Raw genomic sequence first — 23437 nt, 5'->3', positions numbered from 1 at the left:
TGTCTTTTTACTCTCTTTATAGTGTCTGTTGAAGAACAAAAATGGTATAGTCAAATTTATTAACTTTGTCCCTTTATTCTCCTGTACCACTGATTCACATAATTAGGTTAACCATGATCCTTGAATTAAGACACTGTATCATCATTGGTCCAGAGTAGCCCTCTTTTATTTATTTATTTTTAATAATTAATAAGCGAACTCACTACAAAAACTAGAACTGTGCAATAACTTATATTTATCCATGTTCCCTCCCCTGCTGCTCCATACCTGAGATATCCATTATCCAGATTTCAGTATTCACTTTGCTTTCCGTTGTATATATTTTCATCTCATTTGTAGTATTTCTAAAAACTGGTTTCCTTAAAAAGGAATGAAATACTGATATATGCTACAGAGTGGATGAACCTCGAAAATATTATGCTAAGTTAAAGAAGCTAGTCACAAAGACCACATTTTTATATGAAATATCCAGAACAGGGAGATCTATAGAGACAGGAAGTAGGTCGGTGGTTATAGGGGGGAGGTGTGTTTTGCAGTGTCCTGTTGGGGAGAGAAGTAAGGTTTCTTTCTGAGAAGATGAAATATTCTAAAAATAGATTGTGGTGATGGTTACACATGTCTGAATGTACTAAAAACCATTTAATTTTATACTTTAAATAGATGAATTGTATTATATGAACTATATCTCCTTGGCTTCTGGGTTCGTTTTAGATGTTTTTTAATCTTTTGGGACTGATTTTTTTTCACTCAACATTATATTGCTGAGATTTATCTGTATTTTGTGTAGCTGTAGTTCATTCATTTGACTGCTGTATACCACAGTTTATATATGCATTCTGTTAGATAAACATCTGGGTGGTCTTAGGTGTTTACTATGGTGAATTATGCTGCTATGAACATTTCTGTATATCTTCTGGTATGTGTTTCAGTTTTTCTGGGTATTTATCAAGGAATGTAATTACTGGGTCATAGGATGTATGAATGTTCAGCTTTACAAGATGAAATACTAAATTATTTTCCAGTATGATGGTATTAGTTTACATTCCCACGACCAGCACTTGATTTGTGTTTCTCTTGTCGCTAATGAGTTAAAACATCTCTTCATATATTTATTGGCCATATATGTTTCCTCCTCAGTAAAACACTCAGCTATCTTTTGGCCATTTTCCTGTTATATTATTTGTTCTTTTTCTACTGATTTTTAGGATTTCTTTATTTACCTTTGAATACTACTCCTTTGTCTTTTACAAGCTAACATGTCTCTTCTATATGTAACTCCACCCCCACACACACACTTTCTTGGAAGTGTTGTTTAATGAAAAATGTTATTGATTTTAGTATTGTCAAGTAATCTTTTTTTAATAGTTAATGCTTCTTTTGTTTCATATAAGAAATCATATGAAACATGATCTATACAGATGAGACCGATGTTCATCTTTATTTTCTATTAAAGATAGAATGGTTTAAATGTTTTGACATTTAAGTCCTTGATCCACGAGGAGTTGATTTTTTTTAAATATTATATAAGGGATCCAATTTCATCTTCTACATGGAAATTCTTTTTTATTCTCTTCAACTTATTGAATATTCTTTCCCCCAATAATCCGACATGTCACCTCTGTCATGTACCAAAGTTTCAAAACTGCATCTGTCGCTTGGCTCTGTTTGTCTGTTGCTGGACCAGTAGTACCACACTTCCTAAAACTGGATGAAGATTACTAATGACCCTTCCCTCACACACATCTATCTTCACTCTAGGCCAGTGAATATGAGGGCTGTGAAAAAACCAAAACACCACCATCACCAACAACAACAACAAAAAACATTTGAAAGAGCTGCTTATACTCAGAGAGGTTTCACTTAGAGCAAGAACACAATGTTCAGAATTACACAATTGGGTTTTTACTGATGATGTATTGTGAATTCCAGAGAATTTAGTGGTAGAGAGTTAAATGGGGAGGGAGATGATGGCAGAAGACAGGATATTCAGTTAACTTCAGAGGATTAGAGCATGGGAGATTAAGGGGATCCTGATGATTAGGGGCTTTTTGTGGTGACCAAGATAAATAGGGATAAAAGGCACAAAGAGATTATTCCTGGTAGGTTCCAGGCAGATTTGGGGGGTGAGGTTGTTAATGTTGAGGATTAGAGAGGGAAGGGTATCTGCTGTTGCCATGGATTTGCCAAGCCAGCTCCCCTCTTAACCCGTTCCTGGGGAGGAGCAAGTTTACTTGAGCTCACTAGGCTTCCCCTTAACTCTTGTTGACAGAGAAGTGAAGAAGCCAGCTAACTAAAGAGGACACAACCTTAATCCCAGGGCTCTGGCACGCACTCTGGAGCCTTGCTCCACAGTGCTGCCACCTTTGGTTCTACCTTTTAAAATAGTTTTCTGTTCTGAATTTCACTATGATGTATCTAGGTCATTTTTTGTTTGTTGCTTTCATATTGCTTAGAATTAATTGGATACCCAGAATCCTAAAGATAAGTATCTTTCATCAGCTCTGAAAACATCTCAGCATTTTCTCTTAAAATACTGCCTTTTCTTCTCTACTTGCTCCTTCTGGAAATCCTACTTGATCTATGTGGTACCTGCTCATTCCCCATATGCTAACTCATATTTTCCATACCTTTGAATTTATGTAATATATTGGTTAATTTCTTCAGTTCTGCCTTTCATTTCATTAATTTTTTTCTTTACCTCTGTATAGTCTGCTGTTAACTTGGTCATTGGCTGTAATTTCAGTCATGTTTTTTACTTTAGGAAGTCTACCCCTCTCCCCCTCGTCTGTCTCCTACTTTTAGTAATCTTTTTAATTATCTCTTTTTTCTTTTTCTTTTTTTTTAAAAATACGTCTTTATTGATTTCAGAGAGAGGAAGGGAGAGGGAGAGAAAGAGAAGCATCAGTGATGAGAGAGTCATTGATCTGCTGCCTCCTGCACGCCCCCCACTGAGGATCAAGCCCCCAACTTGGGCATGTACCCTGACCAGGAATTGAACCGCCATCTCCTGGATCATAGGTCGATGCTCAATAGTTGGGCCATGCCAGTCAAGCTCTTTTGTTTTTCTTCAAATGTGCTGATTTTATATTCTATATCTGAATAATTCCAGAACCTCTAGTTTTTATAGGTCTGACTTCTCTTACTTTGTTTCTGCTAACTGGTTCATATTGAATGTTGATTGTGATCGCATTGTTCTTGGAGCTTTACCTGTGGGAATTCTGTAAGGCCTGGGTCAAAAGTGCCTCTTTTTGAGAGTATTTGCCAGGTGCCTAAGGGCATTTCCAATCCAAAATCAATTGAAACCAAATTTTTGGATTGGGCTGTTTTGGCCCACACAGATAGTGTGAATTCCAACCACAAACCCATGGGTTTGTGGGCTTGTGGTTATAAGTTCTCTGGGGGAAAAATATATTTTTACTCCCTTGTTCTGCCCATAGCCAAGGCCCAAACAGGCTTGTATTCCCTCTGAGTTGTCAGATAAGGAACAGCACCCACTTGAAGGCACCCTTAAGGATCCTGGCTTCCTGGTAGTGGTCTCCGATGGGACTTTCCACCATGAAGAGGCTCCAAACATCAGCTCCTGCCTCCTTGGCTAGCAGCCTATTAAAACCCAAGATGTACTCCTCCATAGCAGATTGGTGTATGTCCCCAAGGAAAACTCCCTGCTCTGAGATAGTTTAACATTTCTATTGAGCTTTCTTGTTGTGACTGGACTCTGAAAAATTCCCTTTGTTTTCTTATACCTTAGCCATTCATTTAAAAGTTTTCTGTATTTTCTACCTTATCTATAAACATTATGTGTAAAAGATAACAGTAGAACAAGTAGTTGTTCAACCCTCTTTGCCATAAATTAAATAGAATGGCTTCACCAGACTACGCCAGAATTTTCATGTTAGTATTAAGACAGCTTGATATTATGTACATTGTGATCACAAACTACTTGAAAGGCAAAGAAAACATACAAATAAAGTACAGATAAATGTAGGAAACAATAACTCCCTAATGAGACCCAAATGTCTTGTACTTAAAGTCAGCTTTTTAAGACTATTTGATTCTAAGCAGCAGGGACAGCTTAGTTCAGAGTAAACTGAATACAGTTAAGTCCTCACTCAACATCTTTGACTTTGAGTGAAACAATGTATAATGAGAATAATTTTTTCATAGGCTAATTGATATAAACAAGAGTTAAGTTCTGTATGGCATTTCACTAACCTTGTAACCACTGAGCCACACCAACCAGGGTACATTTTGTTTTTTATAAACAAAGCCCAGTATGGTGCCTGCTTAAGTTATTTTAAGTTGTTCGTGACCTGCCCATGAAGACTTTGAATATTTCAAATGAGTCCAGCCCAGAGAAATGCGTATTGTTTCAGTGGGTTTCAAAAGGAGATTCTATATTTATTTATTTATTTATTTATTTATTTATTTATTATTTATTTATTTATTTATTTATTTATTTATTTAATATCTTTATTGGTTTCAGAGAGAGGGAGGGAGAGGGGAAGAGAGAGAGAGAAACATCAATGATGAGAGTCGTCATTGATCGGCTGCCTCCTGCACACCCCCCACTGGGGATTAAGGCATGTGCCCTGACCGGGAATCGAACCATGATCTCTTGGATCCTAAGCCGATGCTCTGCTGAGCCACACCCGTCCAGGCGAAAGGATATTTTAAAGTATTTTTCTCTGTATGCAAATTACCAAAATAATTCTGAATGGATTGCTTAAATTATTATTGTCATAATTGAGTCATCTATGTTTGTGGTTGGCTTTGAGAAGTTTTTTACCCCTTATTTGTAAGATTATTGATGTTATTTTTAACTAATCTGGCAGTTTTTGAATATACATTAAAAAAATTTTTAAACAAATTTGTACAAAACTTAAAACAGTTATAGTTGTTTTTCATTCACATAGTGGCTACTCTCAAATGATGCTGAAACTGTCTGAAAAATGTTCTTGTGCATATGCCAGGAGGCTTCTGGGATGGGCGTATTTTTAAGAACTTAGAACATAAACAACTGTGATCTGTGGCAAGAGATTTAAATGACCTCATAATGACGATGAGAACAAAGCATTTTTAAGTTATCGTGGTGGTGTGTTAATCCATTGCAATGTGTTTGTCATTCTACTATTTTGGTGTATTATGTGAAAGCCCAGCAAAAAAAATATAGACTGTTTAGCTGAAGATACTATTTATTGTTGTAAACAAACTAATTGCCAGAAAAATATAAAATATTTCCTGGGGAAAAAATATTCCATGAATTAGCCTAGAGTTATAGGTCCTTTAAAAAACCACATGAATCACTTTGGGATAAAGGCCATTTATTTAGATCTTAAAGTTTTGATTCATTTTCTGTTGGAGAGAATATATTCCAAACATGAAAGATCAAACAGTTGGCTTGAAATAAGAATCCTCCCTTCAAGACAGATCAGTTAAGTGTTTAAGCACTTACTCTGTGTCTGGCACTATACTAAATATTATGGAATACAAAAGAAGGTGACTTTAGTTGCCTTTGGTCTAGTTGGAAGAACAAGCATACTCAGATGAAACTTCTGAAGTGGAAAAGACATTATGTAATCAAATACCAAAAAAAACCCCACATCATTTATAAAGTACAAATAATGAAATAGCCTTTGTTTTCAGAAATGTCTTCTAATCATTGTCTAGAACAGTGGTTCTCAACTAGAGGTGATTTGGTCCCCCATGGGGACATTTGGTAATATCTAGAGACATTTTTTATTTTCACAACTGGAGCTACTGGCATCTAGTGGATAGGCCAAAAATACTGCTTAAAATCCTACAATGCACAGGATTATCCTTCACAACAAAGAATGTGTCTGGTCCAAAATGATAGTGCTGAAATGAGAAAACCAAATGCAAAATCTTTGCTGGTCAGTTTTGAAGTTGTGGGAGATGGACTCCCATCTGCCCCTAGACCTCTACAGCCCCTTTAAATGTTCTTTGCCTGAGGCCCTTGGATCCTTACATGCAGATGAACATTAGGTATTCATAAATTCCCTGAACATTGTATGCAAGTTTTTCCAGTACATTATTTCAGGGATAGATTCCATAGCTTTGATCAACTTCTCAAGTTTTTTATGTTCTCAAGAAAGGTCAAGACCCAGTCACGTGTGGAGTAGAGGCACATAGAGATTGAGACACATCAAATCAATGTTCTAGTCACTTAAAAGACAATAACAAAGAACCTTCCTTAGCATCATACTTAGCTAGAAGTAGAGTTTAAGTTTCAAGGATCAAAGTTACAGTCATGTGCTGCAAAACAACGTTTGGGTCAGAGATGGACCACATAGATGAAGGTGGTCTGATAAGATTACAATGGAGCTGAAAATTTTTATCACCTGGAGTTATAACCGTTGTGACCTCATGATGCAGCGTATTACTCATGTTTGTGGTGACGCTGGTATCAACAAACCTGTGTTGCCGGTTGTATAAAAGTTTGGCACATACAGCTATGTGCAGTACATAATACTTGATGATGATAAATGACTGTGTTACTGGTTTATGTATTTACTTAATATTTATCATTATTTAGACTGTACTCTTTCTACTTATATTAAAAAACATTTGCTGTAAAGTAGTATGCCATGTTGCACAGGCACAGCTTCATGCATCTTGTGTTGACTGCGTCTTGAATGCATCATTTTCTTTTGTGCTTGATTTAATCTTGTGTTGTTTTGTTCATCATAACCTTGAAGCATACAAAACCTACTAATGTTGCCAGTAAGAGGATTGATCTGGAAACAAAATTAAAAGTGATTAAGGATGCCTTGGCCAGGTAGCTCAGTTGGTTAGAGCTTTGTCCCCATACACCATGGTCCCCATACACCGTGGCTCAATCCCCAGTCAGGACACATAGAAGAATCAACCAATGAAAACAATTGGGTGGAACAGCAGATAGATGTCTCTCTTCCCCTTACTCCCTCTTTTTCCCCCTCTCCCTTTCTCTTTCTAAAATCAATAAATATAAATGAATAAATAAAGTCAGTAAGGATAACAGAAGTGGAAAATCAGCACCGATTATTGCTTGCTAGTCAGGCATGTCCTCTTCTACCATGGCTGTGATCTTAAAGAATAAGAACAAGGTGATGGAAGCTGTTAAATGATCTTCATTGAAGGCAGCGGAACTCAAGAAGGACTGTATCAGAAATGGAGAAACTTCTAATGGCCTGATCGAGGACCATACACACAAGGGTCTCCCTTCCAGCATTATGACAGTCGTGGGCAAAGCAAAAAGTTTGTAATATTGAAAGGAAAGCTGGACCCGACTAAGATGCTGAAATTACTGCTAGCTGTGGGTAGTTTAAATGATGCAGTACATAATGTGAAGGTGGCTGGTGAGTCTTCGAGTGTTAATATGAAGGCAGCTGAAGAATTTTTGGAAACTAGATAAGCTGATTATGGAGGAAAATTACTTGCCAGAGCAAATAATTCAATTTGGATGAAACCTGCCTATTCTGAAAATGGATTCTTGAAAGGACTGTTATCCAGAGGGAGGCCAAGTCAATCCCAGGTTTCAAGATTTAATTTTTATGGACAGGATAAGTCTTGCTTAGGGGCAGTGCTACAGGCTACAAATTGAAACCCTTTGTGACCTGGCACAATGAGAAGCCCAGGGCCTTCAAATATATCAATAAGAACACACTGCCATTGTACTATTATAATTTTGGTTATTGTTAATAATGTTCCTGGACATCCTCCTTGTACTGATAACTTCATGCTGTTCTTTGGGGCTCAAGATTCAAAGCACTACTTTTAGTTGTTTTATATATTTGAACTTCTACAAAATAGTTTCTTTGAGGCGGAAAATGTATGTGGGAGGGGCAGTTGCATGCTTCTAATCTAAACTGACCTCATTTTGCAGGTGACAAACCTGAGGCCCAAAGCTTTAGATTTTACTCATGGGCTCTATATTTGTTTATTCTAGGTCAAACCACCATTTTAGATGTTTCTGGTTATATTACATAGGATAACCAGTTCAAATTCCATCTGTGTAGCTTCCTAGCTACATGTTCTTAGGCAAGTTGCTAAACTCTCAGGAAAAATGGGAATTATTATGTCTTTAAGATTGTTTTCTTTGTCTTAGAATGTAAAATGTATCTGGGAAAATGATCTGGATCAACCATGTCAGCATTTCGAATCATTCTATTATTGTTTTAAAATGGATTTTGTATCATCTAAATATTGAAGCCCCCTCTTCCCCGAACCCAGCCATGACCTCCAGAAAAGTACTACAAAATAAAACAAACATCTTTATTATCAAAGAAGACAACACAATAGTCATAGTTCCTTTCCTTTGGCAGTTATGAGGGTCTTCAAGGACTGATAGCAGTCTTGGGGCTTTTTTACCTTCTCACCCACTCCAGCTATTACATAAGCCACCTAGAAACTTTTAGGAGCTACAAAATGCAAGGAACAAAGACCTTTAGAGTTGAAATACAACAGCAAATAACAGCATTGAAAGAGTTAAACCATACAAAGTGGAATCTGAACTTAGTGGTCCTTTTGATCTTAAAGATGTGGCCTCACAGTGTGCTGGAGGCATGATTATGAAAGTGCTTTCTTTCTGGGGTATTTCAACAACGATGCCTTACCAGTCAGTTTTTGTTAGTCACCTGTTCTAGAATTATTCTTAGGCTCTCAAAGCAATTAAGTATAGAGAAATGAAATTTGAGGCTAAATAAACAGTTTTTCTTCATTGGCTTAATCATATATCAAGTTACTGGGTTTATTTGGTTTGGTTAGGTTTATTGTTGTTTGCTATTAGAAAATAGCTTTGATATAAGTTGATCCTACATTCTGTGATCTTACAGTATTAAAACATTCAGTTTTGCATTTTATCTTGTTACTCTATTAAATATATATGTTACCTTTTTTGGTAATTTGCATTTTAAACTTAACTATTTTTGTGTTTTCCTTAGGTCTTAAAGAAAGTGCAGAAGAGATGGTCAAAAACAAATTGGAAGGAAAAGATAAACTGACCCCTTGGGAACAATTTTTAGAGAAGAAGAAAGAGAAAAAAAGACTGAAAAAGAAACAGAAGGTATCCAAGATAATTATAGCCAAATATTTACTGAACAGCAGCCATGTATGAGAAGGTACCAGGTGCTTAGCACCCATCATCACAGTGTAACCACTCTCTAGAGTAGGCCTTGCTACCATTGCAGTTTTGAGAAAGGAAGGGGGAAATCCAGTAGGTTAAGTGTTTTCCACGAGGCTACATAATGTGCAAAGTCTGGTGAAAACCCAGAGCTACTTAAATCCACAGCCACTGTGCTCTAATATTTTGCATTTACATGCTGCCTAAATAAAATACATAGTTTAGTTTGATATCTAGATGTAAAACAGCTTGATTCTCTTCTGTTTTTGAGGAAGAGAGGGGCATACAGACTTCTTTACTTGAGGATATATACATATAAAAGTTTTTAATATGGAGGAAATTTTCTATACATTTTTATTTTTCATCCCACTGTTTTCACTTTTCAGTATTATCATATGGCTCTTTTAACATCCTACTGTCATTAAGTTTCTTGATGAGGGATATTTTCTCCGATAATATGGTGTATGTGAAAAATCTGAATTGACTCCCGTCATAACATTCTGCAGGATTAGCTTCCTTGAATAGCAGAGACCACTTAATGGTTTTTGCCCTGAAAATACTCTTATCTTGCCACCAAAGTGCAGCATTCTGGCAGTAAAGTCATTTTCTTAAGATGGTGTCACTAATCACAGAATTTTGCAACTTGAGGCATCTTAAATGATTAGTTCTAATCCATCCCTGATGTTTTACAGTCGTAGAAAATTAAGTGATTTGTCTGAGGATTCATCGCCAAGCAGAGACCAGAATCCAGCTCTCTCACTCTAGTGTTCTTCCTACTGTACTGTGTTCTCTCTATACTATGTAAGCTTGTGCTTTTGGTACAGCTGTGACTTCCAGTGCCTATAAAGATAGAGGGTTACAAAAATGAATGATGAAATAGAGTGATTTTTGTACTCTTATAGCTAGTATTTCTGGAAATGGCTAGTAAAATGAGGAAATGGGGTAAGACCCCTGTCCCCATTGGTATGGTACCTCTCTTCTTCCCTGAAACTTCCTTTAAAACTAAGTAGGCAGTAAAGTTTTTTGGTTTTTTTTTAATATATCTTTATTGATTTCAGAGAGAGGAAAGGGGAGGGAGAGAGAGAGATAGAAACATCAATGATGAGAGAGTCATTAATCAAGCCCACATCCCAGGCATGTGCCCTGACTAGGAATCGAACCCTGATCGCCTGGATCCTAGGTTGACGCTCAACCACTGAGCCACGCCCGGCCGGGCCAGTAAAGTTTTTTTTTGTGTTGTTTTTGTGTTGTTTTTTTTTTTTAATATATCTTTATTGATTTCAAGGAGAGGAAAGGAGAGGGAGAGAGAGAGACAGAAACATCAATGATGAGAGAGTCATTGATCGAGCCCGCAACCCAGGCATGTGCCCTGACCGGGAATAGAACCCTGATCTCCTGGATCCTAGGTCGACGCTCAACCGCTGAGCCACGCCCGGCTGGGCCCAGTAAAGTATTTTTAAGTAGAATAATTTCACAAGTCACTAAGCCATCAATTTATTGGAAGACTTACAAGTGGGTCTTTATAGGGTCGGCAAAGTAGTCATTTGTTTCTGAGAACTTTAGCAGCAATTTGATTTTATTTATATAAAATAAATTTATTTCTTTGATTTTTATTTGCTAGGTACTGTCCCTTCATTAGACTAAGACCTGGCTCATTTTATCAATAACATTAAAAATACACTTGTGGAGTGCTCAGTTTGTTCCAGACTCTGTGCCCTGTACTGGACTTGGTGATTCCAGCAGATGCCTTCCAACTCCACAGGTTCTCCATATATAGAAGGGTTTCAAGAATTTTCTTCAAGTTATAAATATTTTCCCCTTTTTCTCTCTGTGACTTCAGTTTTGATACTGAGAAATTATTACTGAAGAAATGAATACATTTATATGCCATAGTTGATAATAGTTATAGTTTAGATCTAAAAAAAGATAAAGAAATATATGAGTGGACATGAAGTTAGTTGTGAATATTTCGTGATCTTTGTTGGAAACATATTACTGTTGAATCGATTATAATATTTTAGTGAAAAAATTCTTAGAAGCCCTGTTCTTAAAAGGATATTAATATCAAAATGAATACTGAGGGCTTGGTGAGCCTTCTTTAGCATGCAGGGTGATGCTTAGTAATGTGCGTTCTAAATGTCTCTGTTAAAATGGCTCATGTTCTGGATTCCTGGGGATGAACTTGGTATGGTTAGTCTGATCTTAGTTTGCATATGTTCTATTTATTTTATAGACTTGAATTTTTAATTAAACATGCTAATTTAGTAGACTGCCTGTTCACATTTCATTAGGAAAAATTTAACCAACAGACTTGCTTAAAAATAGCCCAAAAGTTTTTAGGGATAGATTATGGATAAAACAAGATCTGTGTTGAAATTTGGGTAATGAAAATGAACAGGGGGGCTATCCTTACTGCTTTTACGTATATTTGAGTTTTCAAAATAAAGAATCATTATTTTTTTTTAAATATATCTGTATTGATTTCAGAGAGAGGAAAGGAGAGGGAGAGAGAGAGAGAGAGAGAAACATCAATGACGAGAGAGTCATTGATAGAGTCCGCAACCCGGGCATGTGCCCTGACCGGGAATCGAACCCCGATCACCTGGATCCTAGGTCGACACTCAACCGCTGAGCCACGCCCGGACGGGCAAGAATCACTATTTTTAATTAACCAGCAAGTGAATTGTTTTAAATAATAATTTAAAAGATAACCCACAGTGCGCTACTTCATACTATTTATAGCACACTCTATTTCTCAGTTTTCTCACTACCCATCTAAAAGTATTTTCCTCCTTTGAATGTCTGTATCATTTTATTTTTTTCCCTTCTAGCATTTTCTATCTTGAATTATTACTACTGATGTATATGTCTGTCTGTGTCTAACTTCCTTTAATAGATTGTAAAATTTTTGAAGATAGAAACCATGTATCTGATACCTTTCATTTCTCCTCAATGCCCTACAAAGTTTCCTGCATTTATTAAGTGTCCCATAAATACTTGTTGGGCAAACAAAAGGGTGGCTCAGATGGGAGTTATTTTATAAACTGATCCATTTAATAAACTAGTTTAATTATTTTAATTTAAATAATGTGATTTAAAAGAAACCATATTATTTTCCTTCACATATATATGCTGGTCCTTGTAATAAACTATATGTATTTTACAATCTTAAGGCTCTTGCTGAAGAGGCCAGTGACGATGAACTTCCCTCTGATGTTGATTTGAATGACCCATACTTTGCTGAAGAAGTTAAAAAAATTGGTAAGCCAGTATACATTTGTAGTTTTCAATTGGAATCTAAAGAAAAAAGGTAACATGGGTTGAAACAGTATAAGCTACTCATTCTTTTAAAATTCCTAGAATTTGTATACTTCCCTTAGTGCCTTATGAGCAGGTCTTTCCTGCGGTGTATAACCATTGACCAGATTAAGAAGGGTCTGCCTGCCCCCTATACATGCAAGGAGCAATGTCATGGCAGGAGGCTTGTGGTAACACTAGTAATTTAACAGTTTACTGGGGATTCCTTTCTGGGAAATATCCTTATAGACAGATTGACTATAAGAGACTGAAAGGAAAAGGAGTAGTCATCTTCTTGTGCTCCTTCACTGCTTTTTTATAACTCATCCACTGTAGGTCTCGCTTTACAAAGGCTATGAGAAAGTATGAAATAAATTTTTTTATACTTATGTGGATATGTTTAGAAGTTTAAAATTTTTACATGGTGGTGTATAAAAGCTTTTCTGCTCAAATAAATATCTATGTCTCATACTATTTTTGCATTTATCCTGCTTCATTAAAACTGAAAACCAGCCTCCTCCCCTTTTTCCTTGAATCCCTAAACTACCAAGTATTTGATTTCCTATGTCCAAGGAACCTTGTTTCCATGGCATGTGCACCACTCATTCTTTCCTGAATGCTTTTATTCTTACCTTTTTGGTCTGTGTAAATGCGTGTGGTGGGGTGTAGGCCGTAGTTGGACAAGTCAGTGCAGAGACCACTGTAGGCGTCTTCCATTCATTCTCATGCATTTTGCTTTGCCCTGATCTGAATACCACACACATGAACCCCAAAGGCCTGCTGCTGGAGCAACTCCACGCTGGCACTGTGCAGAGAAGGGTTTTATGAAGTTTCCCTGCTGCTTGTCCCTTGTGACTAGTGGGCCAGAATAGTTCTCAACAGGAAAGTCAAAATTGCTCAAAATTATTTCCTGGTTGTTAGAGCCTTTTAGCACTGACATTTTATTGATGAAAAGGAGATCAAAATGAATAAAGGCTATTATAGGATGTGAGATTCTTGGGAATTGGAAAGGGAAATGGAAACTTAGCATGTTCTGCTTTTTATCATACCTGAGCGGTCATTTCTAGATGATGATGGATTTTAGTCTTATCCTCTGATTTCAGGAAACCAAGTTTATTATACGGAGAAATGCAAAGCATTATAGTTTCCTTGTTCTCATTCCAAAGTGCTTCATTTGGCACGTGAAATCTGGTCAGATTGCAGAACTCAGGACAGGATTCAAAGAGTAAGTTAAATGGTTTGATGGCTTGGGGTAGCTTATTTCTTGGAATCAGCACATTTCGATTGTGAATAAGCTTTTTCTAAAGTTAGTATCAGAAGTTCCAAGGGAAAGAAAGCATAGATAAAGTTTTCTTTCTTCCAATATACTTTTGATCTCAGAATACTGCATAGAAGTAAGTATGTATATGTCGGCTTAAGTTGTTTTTTTAAAACAAAAAGAATACCAGAAAGGCTGAGAACTTAATATAAAATCTAGTGCTAAAAAATGGTATCTTGCCATGTTTGTTTACTCATTCTATCAGTAAGTATTTCTGAGTGCCTACCAGGTGCTGGTCTCTGCTAGGCTGGAGATACAACAGTAGTACTACAGGCAAGGTTACATCCTTTGAGAAGTCTATAGTTTTAGAAAAATATGCTAAACAGGTAAACATAAGAATATTTGAGAATATGGTCAGTGTTTTCAAGGAAATAAATATGGTAATATAGAGGATATAAGGGGGGAGGGAGAAGGAGAGTAGCTTACTTAAATAGGGTAGGCAAAGAAGGCTTCTCTGAGGTGGTGACATTAGAGCTGAGACCTGTAGAATGAGAAGGAATCAGCCATAAAGAGCTGGGGGAAGAGCAGTGCAGATGAGAGAAAAGTGCGTGAGATGAGGAAGAACTTGTGTGGGAGAAATTGAGACACCAATATGGCTGGAGCATGGACAGAGAGGGAATTTGGTATAAGGCTAGGCTGGAATGCAGGACTTACCCTGTAGGGCCTTGTTGTCATGGCAACAAATTTGGATGCTGTTCTGAAAGTGAGCAGTCACTGAAGTGTCTTTAAGCAAGTATGTGATGTGACATGGTCTGGTGTATGTTTTAACATTGCCCTTCTTCCTGTGAAGAGAACAGATTGAAGAAGGGCATTGGTGAGAGCTGGGAGGTCAGGATTTTGCAAAGGTCTCTACACGAGATGACGGCTGGCTTAGATGGCATGCCAGCAGTGGAATCAGGAGAACATGGAGTGAGAGATGAGATGTGTTGTGGAGGTAGGCTTGCTGACTTACTTGGATATGTAAGAGATGTAGCATAACTTCTAGAGTTTTTGTTTGAGTCCGGAAGAATGTGCTTCCATTTACTGAGGAAGAAATGTAGGAACAAAAGGTTTGGGTGAGAAGTAAGGTCAGTAGGTTAATTTTGGATATAATTCCCTTGAGATATCAGTTAGGCATCCAAGTGGAGATAATTGTCTATGCGATTTGCTGACTAGTCAAAGTAAATATAGATTACAAATCAGTAAAATCGTATTTCAGACCTGGAACTGTAGGTAAAAAGCATTGATTAAAGAGGAGAATGCAGGATTGAACTCCAAGGTCAGGTAAAGCCTATATAAGGTACTATCCGCTCTGTTATACGAGAGAGGGCACTCCCTGTAAGGTAGGGGGAAAGCTTAAGGAACTGAGAAGGAGCAGCGTGTGTTTGGAAGGATGTATCTGTAGTTCAGGTCCCATGGTTGAGCACAGCAGTATTTTAAGCCAGGTGGACGTGGGTACATTTGTGATAGCTTTGCCCTAGGCAAAGCCATAGAACTGAACTTACACTTTTCAAAATAGGGAGGAATTGAGTTCATTGATTGATGCCAGACATGGCGTTTGGCTTGGGTTAGCAGCCAGTGTGAATACCAGAAATCTTTTCTAATTTTTACTTCTCTTTTCTCCCCTTACACTATAAACTTGCTATAATTTTTCTGTTTTTTCTGAACTGCAAACTTGACATCAAATGAGACTTTTGAAAATGTACTTCTAGAATGAGGTAAAAGTTAATGTTTTCTTTTAGAAATGAAATACTGGAAAATTTTCCTTATTGTTTAATTGCATGTACTCCTTAATAACATTGTTTTTGAGGAAGTGGGAGTGAAATAAAGTACATTACATGTAAATATACCCCATTAAAATGTATCCTTTGTCTTGACAACTTTAGGTATTTGATAAACCACCTTGGAAATTTAATAATATGGTGCATATATTTGATTCATTCAGCCGGTATGTGAGGTGCTTACTGTGTTGCTCGTATGTAGTTGTACAGTTTGCAAATGCTTTTATATTCTGTCCTCTAACCCAGACTTCTGCCCACTTTATAGATGAGTAAAATGAAACTCAAGAAACATAGTTGACTTGTGCAGGGCCAGTGGTAGATGGTAGAACCTGAACCCTAATGGGCTCCCTTTACTTTTTATAATTATGCAAAGTACATTGTATAGATCAAAGCCAGAGCCAGGACCCGTGTATATATGAGAGCTGGACACAAGGAATTCCTGCATTTCCAAGCAAAGCCAGCATGCCCAGGTCCAGAGGAAGATTAACAGACTGCATCTGATTAGGGGCAAGTGATTTTGAATGCAGGAATTTGCTGCAAAAAGAGTGAATCAGTAGGGGGTTTACCACTCCTATCTAGTCAGTACTGAGACCAGTCTGCCCTCCAGTGAGTTCTCTTAACTACTCTCTCAGAAGAAATGCTTAACTAAACCCTTTGGAGGAAGGTTTTTATGGGAACAGTTCTATGACATTACAAGTAATGACAAATGGGATTTATTTTATAGTCATTTTACAGATCAACTTTTTGCAACACATCTTTTTCCATAGATGTACTCTGTTACATTTTTTGCTTAAAGGGATAGTAGCTTCAGTAAGGAATTTTTTTAAGATTTACTTTTTTAACAATAAAACTAATATCTGATTTCCAGTCTCTGTTAGTATTCAACTTATTAGAATCAATCCATATGTACTTTTTGCAGCAGTCCTCAGAGGTGTGTGTGGTTTCTTACTTGCCAAATAATTCGCTGAGAAATAAAGATAACATTTCAGAATAGGACTTTTATTTCCACTTTACTCTTCATTTAACTTAGGTCTGAAAACTTTCCAAAGGGGAAAAAAAATGCTTTTAAAAAATAAATTAAGATGTGCCCTCTTAATAGGATCTTGTTAACAGTGCAGAAAGGATCTCTACTCATTATTTATCTTTTGGCTAAACAGTGCAGTCTAGCACACAGTAAATTCTTTGTGAGCAAAGAAATTTTCATCACACTAAAATTGGATATCATTTTTAACCCTGACCATCTTGGAGCTTCTTTTTTCCTCCCTTGCTGCAGTCTTCCTTTCAAGTTTATTTTTATGACTTTTCACCAGGTTGTTATAAAATCCGGAACAGTTCATTGTGGGCTCTTTGAAATTATTTCCCACAGCTGTATGTGAAGATCTTTATCTCCGTTATGTATTAATCATATACAGCCTGATTTTTTTCCCCCTGCCACAGAATGATCTTCTATATTTGTCACTTGTCCATTCACTTCAAAAGGAGCTTTTGCCTTGAGAGCTTAGGAGCAGAGGTGAACTCAGGGTGTGAGAGTCAGACCCAGAGAAAGTGAAACCTTGATGATACTTATATATATAAAAACATACACATATTTAAAACAGAGAAAAGGGTATAATCTTAAAGTGGATACATCATTCCCTGAAAAACATTTGAAAGAGGAGCAAGAAAGACTTTCATTCTAGGGAGGGGGCTGTATTTCTTCTTGGAAGTGCGGACACATGCTGCGGTTGCATGAGGGGTGACCCAGCAGGCCTTTCGAGCTGGCATGCTCCCTGCTGGGCAGGGCTGCGGAAGGACAACAGGGACTTAATGCACACAGAGCAGTTTTTAAAGCCTCTTGACTTTAGGCTTTGAATTTACTTTGTTACTTCACATCACAGTGCATTTTAAATGGAAAGGCTATTACAGGGAAAGTATTTGATAGCGACGGAGTGTAGTGTAGCGATGAACCGTAGAGAGCCTGAGCCGCAGTGCGTGGGTTTGAATTATGGTTCTTTCACTTACCTAACTTGAAACAAATTATTTAACCTCTCTGTGCTTCAGTTTTCTCATCCACAGAATGAGGATCAGAATAAATAATAGAATCTATTTCATCGTTGTTATAGGGATTAAATTAGTTAATATACGTAAAGATACTAGAACAGTACTACTACCTGACATAGCAAGTGCTGTGTAAGCATTAATCGTTATTACTTCAGAGACCATTGGTTTCTTTGCATCAGAAAGACAGAACACAGCTTATTCAAAAAGACAGAGTCTAGCAGTTCAGAGAAGATCAGCATTGTGTATTAATGCTCTAGAGCAGGGGTGGGGAACCTTTTTTTTCTGCCAAGGGCCACTTGGATATTCATAATATTATTCGAGGGCCATACAAAATTATCAACTTAAAAATTAGCCTGCTATATTTGGTCAAATATTTAATTAACTCACCCCTAATATGATGGCTGGAACTGCCTCTCTTTGTTGAGGCCTTGGCAGGACCAGACCAAGTGATTTTACAGGCCATTGGGCCAGATGTTCCCCACCCCTGCTCTAGAGTAACATGGCTTTGTAGATTCTGAACCTTCTTCCTTTTCAGACTAGTCTTTCACACCTTAGCACCCTGAATCCAACTCCCTTTGAACCCCTTTCACTCCAACAGCCACAAAATAGGAAGAAAAAATAGGCATCAGCATGATCACCAAGGAACCCAGGACATTATATACATATACATATATTTTTTCATTTTATATATATATATATATTCAGATTATCATAACAGTAATAGCAAGCACTTTATAGCACCAGGTGATAGGCATTAACTAAGCCTGTGTTAGAGACAGAATTTCCTTGAATGGAATTTTATTTAGAATTTCATTAAATGTATGTATTTTATCATGAATGGATATAGAATTTTATCAAGTGCTTATTTTATATCTGTTGAAATCATCTTACGGCTTTTCTTTCTTAGTTGATGATGCAATTATACATTACTTTCAAGAGAAATTGTTTTTTATAATATTCAGTCTCCCCATCCAGATGTACTGTATTTATTTCATTCATACCCAAAGTCATCTCTCAGTAATATATTTTTTTACTTCCCTAGTTTCTATAGACTTATTGATAAGATTATTCTTAGATATCTTACATTTTTGTTCCTAGTATAAACATATTGTTGCTGATAGTCTTTTAATTTTTAACCTTCCTATGTTTATTGTGCCAGGTATAAAAGAAAAGAAAAAATCAATGAAATCTGCAAAAGAAAGCACATCTCCAGAGGAAGAAGCTGAAATAGAAAAACAAAAGGTAAAATGATCATTGTTACATACTCACACGATAATTTATATGTAATTTAAATGAAGTTATCCACATGAGTTCCTAGTGTCCCTCCCTAATTAAAAAAATAACTGACTTTAGCAGTGAAATTTATAAGTAAATTATAAAACACATAATAAATATTTTAGCAGCATAGTTTTGAAATACCATACTTTAAGCAAACATTTATCCAATTAATGCAAAGTTAAAGCTTACCTCAAACTCAAAGCATGTTATTTGGTGATTAAGAGCAAAGTATCTATTATTAAAAACTCTTACTATAACTGAGACAAAAAAAATGCTATGATTAAAACCTAAAAATAAAGTCTTTCTTGGAAATGCAGTGAACCTTATCTTCAGTGACTCCAAAGATCCATGTCACAGAGTAATATGTATCTTTGCTGAGGCAGGAGTTAGAGTCAACAACATCCCTATGACTGACATACCACTCTCTGGGAGTGAGCCTGACTGGTCATGTAACCTTTGCGTTTTAATGGAACTTTTCTGTTTTTCCACTTATTGTGTATACAATAACACTCATAGAGTTAAAGAGCACAAAGATGATCTATCTCCTTTGTGGAAAATGACTTCAAAAAGAAAGCCAACTACAGGTGCCAGTGATGGAAGTAAAAGGAAATTAAAATAGTCTGAAGTAGTTCTATTGGAAGATTCACAAAAGTCTGGCAGCATACTTTGTGTTTTCTCTAGTATACATGGTTGTTTACTTGGTTCTTGAGGGTTCACATTTAATTCTATCTCATGTCAGTAGAAAATACCTACTTAGTGGAAAAGACAATATATTATATTTCAGAAGCAAGTATTAAGATAGATCCCTTCATAGAAATGTATCAGTATTGGACAGTAAAGGCAAAAGAAAAAGAACTTTCTTGTTGTTAAAATACATGTTTAAAAAGTAGCTTCTACCACAAAATACTACATTTGCTATATGTAGTATCACTGCTTAAAAAGACCAAAGTGAAAATGAGAAATTTTTATGTGGGTGACTTGGGGACTCATTCCTATCGCCTGCCAATCAGCTACACTAAAGCAGCATGTGGCCTGGTTTTTAATTACCAGCTTTCATCCCTCTCCTACTCCCAGTGGTGCTGCTTCTGAAGATTTTACCTGATTGCTGTGCTGAGATCTCTGGGTTTCTTTATGCATTTCGGTAATCCACAGTCAGTTCACAGATGACATCATCCTGGATCATTGGTGACTGCGTTCCCCATTCCTAGAGGACATAATGTGCCCCATATTCCTGTTTGGGGAAGAAAAGCACTGTTGTGTATTTGAACTTTTTCCCTCTTTATAGGCTGAAATGGCTTTGCTCATGATGGATGAGGAAGGAGAGAGCAAGAAGCACTTCAATTACAACAAGATTGTGGAGCATCAGAATCTGAGCAAAAAGAAGAAAAAACAGCTCATGAAAAAGAAGGAATTATTGGAGGATGACTTTGAGGTAACCAGGGACAGAAGTCATTAGCTTCTTAAAGCTAATGTTGAATCTAGAGTCAGTTCTGGAGATAAAAATTGAGTATAGTCAAAGTCAGCCTTGAGATGTCTTAGGAAGGACTGTGGAGCCAGAGCTACCATCTTAGTCCTGCACAGCAGTTGAGAACCAGGTGAAGTGCTGGTTTCTATTTTGGTAACCATGTTGCACCAAAATAGGTAGCTGTCAGTGTTAGAATCACATGAAGTATGATGCTTGCTTGGGAAGGATATGCATAATTAAACCCAACTGAAAAATAGCAGGTTCGTGTCATATTGTTTCACTCTCCCTGTGTTCAGTGGCCAGTGCAGTAAGCCATGCTTTTTTAATTGCTATGTTTTTTGTTTCCATTGGCTCTCTTTTTCTTCTTCTTGCTAAATACATATTCCTAATGACCACATAGTCCCTACGCATGAATTTGAGCCCTGTGCAGAAAACCTACAAACAGCTGCCAGGAACTACTTAATGATTTCCAACCATTAACATGGAAGACTAGACCCGGAGAACATGGGGACATTTTGAATTTGCTCACAGAATGGAGAGGAACATGCAGATAATTTCTTAAGTAGCATGCAGAGGGACTTTGAGGCCATTCTGTAGCGCCCATTTCTGTAATCAGTTCCATATATGTTGCTATTCCACTGCACTTTTCAGTGATTTGGTTTCCTTATGAAAAGTTAAAAGCAAGAAAAGATTTGCAGTCAAACCTCTTATGAGAACTGTCTTCACACTGTAATAGTCATGCATAAAAACATTTTTCGTGAGTGTTTTGTTGTTAGTGGTGGTGATATCACATCTGTTGTCCTTACTATAATTACATAGCCCTACATCCATCTCTCTGTGGACTCATCTGTTCCATGGAAATGCTGGGTGGCAGTGAGTCATGCTCCCTTTCTTGTTAGTCACCCCTGTGGCTAGCAACAACACTCAGAAGCCTGGCTGGAGTTAAGGATGTACTCTTAAGTGTGAAACCACAGTGTTTTTATAGAAAGATACTTGTTCTCAGGGGTGTCCCCTTTTCCATAGCAGTCTCTGAAATTTTTGATCTATGAATCACCCTCAGTAGCTACTCAGTTTTGCACTAAAGTTAAAATTTTTTTAATGTACTTCAAATTCGATGACTTTGCATAAAACTACAGCAGGAGATACCATCTCTGGCTTACTTATCCCATCCAGAAACAGATTTTACACTGTTAAGTGTGGGGAAGCATGCCTCAGGGACCACTTCCGCAATCATTCATCTGAGCGGCCAGTGTACTTACAGGCCACATGTATATAGACCTCTGCAGTTCCCTTTCAAGGAGATTCTCATTGCAGGATAAGAAATGTGTGTCCTACACGCTATGGTCTAAGATAGGCCTTAAAACTCCATTGAAGATCTGTGGGAAAACAACTTTCTAATGAAGCTATGCAAAATGCTCACATTTATATTTTATATAATCAACAACTCACTGACTTTTTTTTTTCATTTACAGTTGACATTCAATATTATATTAGTTTCAGGTGTGCAGCAATAGTGGTTAAACATTTATATAACTTATGAAGTGATCCTCCCCGCCCCTACCCAATAACAACTCACTGACTTAAATTTGGCCCCATTTCTGGCCTTTTGGTTTACTAATTTTTTATTTTCCTTTTGGATTTACAGGTAAATGTTAAGGATGCACGGTTTCAGGCAATGTATACTTCCCACTTGTTCAACTTGGATCCTTCAGATCCTAACTTCAAGAAAACAAAAGCTATGGAAAAAATTCTTGAGGAGAAAGCTCGGCAGAGAGAACAAAAAGAACAAGAACTTACTCAGGCAATAAAGAAAAAAGAGAGTGAAATTCAAAAGGAATCACAAAAGAGGTCCATTGATCCTGCCTTGTCAATGTTGATTAAATCGGTAAAAAACAAAACAGAGCAGTTTCAAGCAAGAAAAAAACAAAAAGTCAAATAGCAGTATGTTGTTTCTTTTTAGATTAAGAATGTGATCCCCTAAAGTTTACAGAAGTGGTAGAAAAAATATTTATTGGGAACAAAGCTACCTTTCAAGAATATGAATAAAGTCTTACTCTGACTATTGAAATACTTCTCTTGTATTTAACAGAAAGGCCTAATTGTGGATGATTGACAGATTTGTGCTCTGTATTTCCACAGATCAATCATAAGTAATTCAGTTAATCTAAATTACAGGATTTATAAAGTTTTTATATTTTATGAAATTCAATTCATACTAGATTATTCTGAGGTAGTTTCTTTTAAAGGCTACAATTCTATGTAAAAAAATAGAACAGTGCCAAACTTATTTTTCTAGCCCTGAGGGATGGAAGCCAATAAACCTTGCTTATTATAGCTTGTTTATGAAATTAATTTGTAAATAAAAAGTACAGAGTATTTTTATTATTTTATATAGCAGTGATTTATTTCATTTTATACACCTCAAATAAACAGCTCTCTGGAGAACACCCGAACACCTTCCTTCTTTAATAGGACAGCTCCGTGAGGAGGAAGCTTCAGGTTTGCATTGCTCTTAACTGTATTTGAGGTGTTCCTGAGCGCGACAGTGACTTTCATTTTTTTTTTAACAGAAAATTCTTTCATCCACCCTTCAGATCTTTGGAATGCTTTGAGGGTGGATATGCTGCTATAGAGTTTAAGGAATTCTAATTCTTTTTAAAATTAAAACACACCTCCAAGGCCTTCATACTCCTGGATCTCATCTAGTCTAGGTTTTATAAACTGTTCACTGTGTCACTGTCCACTTAGGAGAATTAGGTGTGCTATATAAATACATGAAAATAGAAACCAAAATGGTCACTTGGAACATGAAAAATATGGTAGCTTCTGAAAGACATTAGGAGTTCAGCCAGCTTTGTGGTTAATAGTTAATGACATTTTTTGGTACAAAAATTCAAGTCTACCAATATAGTATTGTTTGTTTTTCTCTTTTTTAATTACTTTGAGAGTGAGAAAGAGAGAAACATCGATGTGAGGTAGATATATGGCTCGGTTGCCTCCCACAGGCACCTGACTGGGGCCAAGGAATGACCCCGCAACCCTGGTACATGCCCCTTTTTTTGTTTTTTTGTTTTAAATTTATCTTTCTTGTCAAAAGTATTACAGATATCCTCCCTTTCTTTTCCCCATTGATGCCGTCCATCCCACATCTGCCCTTCCCC

At 36.8% G+C, this 23437-nt stretch overlaps 1 protein-coding gene across 4 annotated transcripts in view; it reads left to right on the top strand.

The window, feature by feature from the left end:
- The window catches only part of ESF1 (ESF1 nucleolar pre-rRNA processing protein homolog), a 51384-nt gene extending 28732 nt beyond the window's left edge, over positions 1-22652 (top strand). For all 4 annotated transcript variants that reach the window (XM_081148539.1, XM_081148540.1, XM_081148541.1 and 1 more), the window contains exons 10-14: positions 8940-9061; positions 12292-12379; positions 18693-18775; positions 20097-20243; positions 21922-22652. In XM_081148539.1, coding sequence (XP_081004665.1) covers positions 8940-9061; positions 12292-12379; positions 18693-18775; positions 20097-20243; positions 21922-22215 — 734 coding nt within the window. In that variant the 3' untranslated portion in view covers positions 22216-22652. The remainder of the gene's footprint in view (positions 1-8939; positions 9062-12291; positions 12380-18692; positions 18776-20096; positions 20244-21921) is intronic.
- The last annotated feature ends 785 nt before the right edge of the window (positions 22653-23437 follow it).

The sequence above is a fragment of the Miniopterus schreibersii genome (assembly GCF_964146895.1).
Source record: "Miniopterus schreibersii genome assembly, chromosome: 10".
NCBI lineage: Eukaryota > Metazoa > Chordata > Mammalia > Chiroptera > Miniopteridae > Miniopterus > Miniopterus schreibersii.
This window is presented reverse-complemented; position numbering and strand designations above follow the sequence as displayed.